Source organism: Salvia splendens, chromosome 21 (assembly GCF_004379255.2).
Source record: "Salvia splendens isolate huo1 chromosome 21, SspV2, whole genome shotgun sequence".
NCBI classification, from domain to species: Eukaryota; Viridiplantae; Streptophyta; class Magnoliopsida; order Lamiales; family Lamiaceae; genus Salvia; species Salvia splendens.
The window spans coordinates 22886064-22890046 of NC_056052.1; the positions used below are offsets into that span (position 1 = coordinate 22886064).

Here is a 3983-nt window from a genome sequence, read left to right on the forward strand (position 1 = left end):
ATCTCTCCGAGAAGTTAGCCATCTGGCCTCGTTACGGAGAACGTCCGTAACAACTGGTGCTTTCATCCCGTACTCATGCCGTCAACATACCATGGCCCATCTACGTCGGAACGGCCGACGAGGGAAGCGACGCCGGCGCTGCATATAGGCCAGCCGCGTCATCCCGACCAATCGGGGAAGGCTTCGGTCGACCCAATCACATTAGGGTTTGCCAAATTAAATGCACGCCTCGACAGTATGGATCGACGGGTGGACATATTGGAGTCGCGTATGAACACGAACGACCGGCGACTAGGGAAGCTTCGACCGCCACAACGGCCTGATCCGGAACCACCTTACGGTCTTCCTGATCGTGGTGGCGCTGATTGGGACAAGCAGCATCGACGTTACACCCAGCCTACGTACCGGCGGCCACAACACCACCAGTCGGATAGGTACCCACCGCCGCCTCCGTATCAGCCGGATAGACGCCGGCCGTACCACCTCCACCAAACTCGTTATCCACTGCCCGAACACTATCAACCCTTCGACTATGGAGAGGTCATTACTCACACGCATTCGCCAACACGAGACGGCGACGGGGAGCTGTGTGATTCAGAGGACTCCATATTAGATGCAGAGCTTTGTGATTCAGAGAACTCCATATTAGAGGCAGTAGCAAAGAAACTCATGGATCGTGGCTTGCCTAGTGAGAATTGGGGATCTAGGGAATGTAGAGATGGCAGACTCGAAGACCAACAAGTTCCATCTTTTGATGAAATTGACCCACCGTGCAGCCCCGATATGAGTAAAGAGACGGAGGAAGAGGCATTATTAGACGATGTAGAGGAGGTTGATTCCATTGAGGAAGTGAAGAAGGCTGTCGTTGCTCGAGTGACATCCCAAGATGTTGTTGGGAATTGTTTGGGTGAAAAGGGAGAGTTGCGTGATAGTGATGTTGCAAGAATATTTCAGCGACCGACATTGCTTGCCATCGATGCACGGATGGTCCCGCCGCGAAATTACACGGCGTGTTTGGGAGTTCGTGGACGTGTTAACAAGCTTCACGTTTTAGCGCTGAATTTTGACGACTGTTTTGATCCTACCTTGATGATTTTTTATGGAGAAGGTGAAGTGACACGTCCAACTATTCGGTATGCGTTTGATCCAGGAGGAGACGCCTCGCCAAGCTTGTGCTTTCAACTCTCGTCTTTGGTTCGTGGTTCCCACCTTGAGGACAAGGTGGATTTTAACCGTGGGGGAGTTGATACGAGTATTCTACCATTATTTATTAGTTTAGATATATTAGGGATTTGCATATCTTTTCTTATATTTGTTTCTTGTTTCCTAAGCTAGTATTCTAGTATTATAAATAGGGCTAGGTTGTTATCGTTTTAATCATTCAATGAATATATTATTTTCCACAAACTTGTCTTGAGTAACAAGAATATCATATTTCGTTTCCAAATTGTTGTTCATCGGAGAACGTCCGAAAATCAGCAATTCGTGAGCTTTCCTTCGAGCACGTCGAAGGTTCGATCACCTTATCTCTCCGAGAAGTTAGCCATCTGGCCTCGTTACGGAGAACGTCCGTAACAAATACATTAATAGAACAAGTAAAAATTATTTATATTGAGGTTTTTGTGTTGCAAGAAACTCTTGTCTGAATGAATAACATAATGGAGAGTAAATTCAAGTCTCTGCTTGACCACTCCCATAGATAAACTTAATCACCTCATTCTCAAAATCACACTTCAAACTCCCTTGATATATGAATTGTAATATCCGCGAAACCAAAATGCTTATCTCCTTATTACTTGAACTTGTAGCCTGTAGGAGTCATGATCTATTAGTGTACACAAAAGGGAAACGTTATGCTCCATAACATAAGTAGGCATTTCTCTCTATTAGTTCGTGTTAGCATTATTTGTTTTATTTTTTACATTTAATTTTATTCTAATATCTCGAAAATCATTTTCATGTCATTAATTTTATAAATTATAAAAATCAAAGTTTAATTTGTTCATTTTTCTGTAATTTCAAAAAAATGAATAAAAATAAAATAAGCATATGTAATTTGCTAAAGAGTAAATGCCAAAATTGGTCCTGAACATATGCTATTTTATGATTTTGGTTCTATATTTTATCTTTTGAATTTTTGTATCCTGAGCATTTCAACTTGAATCACAATTGGTCCTACACTAACAATTCCGTCAATTTTTTTAACGGTTTTAACCTGATTTTGATCAATTTTTAAACGTTTTTAACCCGAATGGGGCTGTTAAAACCATCAAAATTGGTCAAAATCGGGTTAAAACCGTTTAAAATTGATGGAATTGTTAGTGTAGGACAAATTTTGATCCAAGTTGAAATGTTCAGGATGCAAAAAATTTAAAAATAAAATATAAAATCAAAATCATAAAATAAGCATATGTTCAGGACCAGTTTTGGCCTTTTCATCTTTGCTAAATTAACAATGTCAATGATAATTTTTAAAATATGAAGAATTATGTCAAATAAAAAATGTAATGCTAACAAATTAAAATACACCTGTTTGCCTGTATTACTTTTGTTGTCTATAATTTGGATAACTGGGGACACGTGGCATCCATCCATGTGTAGAAGCGATTGCCACAGCTTTATGCGAGCCTCAAATTAGAAGCTTTGTAAATTGTAAGAGCAATTGTGGTGGGCGCGGAAGGAACAGATATTAGTGAAATATGGAAAATGTGCTGAATAAAAATGGAGTACTTAAATTTAGATACTCAAATTACATAGCTTGTTGCAAATTAGTAGTAGTATTATCCTTTTTCACAATTTACAAGATAGTGATGCTAGTTAGCTCTTTTGTAGTCACTGCAAATAGTATTATGCATAAATAAAATTGTGTGAAACATTGTGTACAAGAAGATTGAAATGCAATGAACAATTAATCTTTGGTCAAACATGGTTTAATCTTTATTTATTTTTTACAGAGGAGTTAAAACGAAAGAGAATCATCATTCATCAAGTAGCTTCTTCAAGCTCAAGAATGGCGGATCTGGGATTAACCATAGGCGGTCCCTTATCTCTGCGCTCGAGCTCATCAAGCCGGAAGGTGACGAGCTTATCCCAATTCCCCCCTTCAAACAGCACTCCCGCCTTCCCATCGCTGATCCTCTGCACAATCCCACAATACATATGAAACGGATTATTGGGGCTCTTCACGATCGCAATCATCCCCGGCAGCAGCAGCGGCAGCTCCGGCGCCTTCGCCTTCGCCTTCTTCGGATCCAATTCGGAGGTGATTTCGTCCTTGGCGGGAGGCGGGGGCGGATTGTCTTGGATGAATTTCTTCAGCCCCTTTTCACCGCCCGGGAATCCGCCGGTGAGCCCTAGGAGCTCCTTCTCGAAGCCCTCTTCTGATACTTGTGGGGATTCCGCCTCTGACGGCGGCGGCGGAGATGGTGGTGGAGGGGGGGTGGGTGAGATGGTTTTTTTGAGTTCTTGCTGGAGGCCTTGCTCGCCGTTGCAGAGGCCGCGGCCGCCGAGGATTTCGTAGAGGTTGAATTTGGCGGTGGTGATTCGGAGGTGGGGTTTGGGGAGTTTGGGAGATGGTTTTTGGAGGAGTGGGGATTTGTGGAGGGTTTGGAGATGGAATGAAGCAGCCATGCTGATGAGATAAGTGTGGAGAAGATGAAATTTTAGCCACGAATGATAGTAGAGTAGTTGTATCGTATGCATATTTCTTTAATTAATTCAACTTCACTATCACTTGGAAAACTATGTACTACCACAAATCTGAGTACTAGGAATACATTTATCATTTTTGCCTAATGACTTAATTATTACTCCCTCCGCAATTAGAAGTCTCATTTTTTGATAAGTACCAATTTTAAGAAATGTTAAGAAAAATTTGTGGAAAAAAATTACTAAAATATAAGTCCCACTTGCATGTATTATTTTTAAATGAAATAGGAATGAAATAAGTTAGTGGAATGTGGGACCATAATATTACCATTCAT

The 3983-nt window shown here is 41.4% G+C and overlaps 1 protein-coding gene across 1 annotated transcript; it reads right to left on the reverse strand.

The window, feature by feature from the left end:
• Positions 1-2914: 2914 nt before the first annotated feature.
• On the reverse strand, positions 2915-3736 carry LOC121783354 (NAD(P)H-quinone oxidoreductase subunit S, chloroplastic-like). The gene has a single exon (XM_042181399.1). It carries the CDS (start codon positions 3700-3702, stop codon positions 2986-2988), a length of 717 nt encoding a protein of 238 aa, XP_042037333.1. The 5' UTR covers positions 3703-3736; the 3' UTR covers positions 2915-2985.
• Between the last annotated feature and the right edge of the window lie 247 nt (positions 3737-3983).

Bases quoted from the DNA above. Each gene is read 5' to 3' on its own strand.
- LOC121783354 (XM_042181399.1), bottom strand. From the start codon at position 3,702: ATGCATACGATACAACTACTCTACTATCATTCGTGGCTAAAATTTCAT.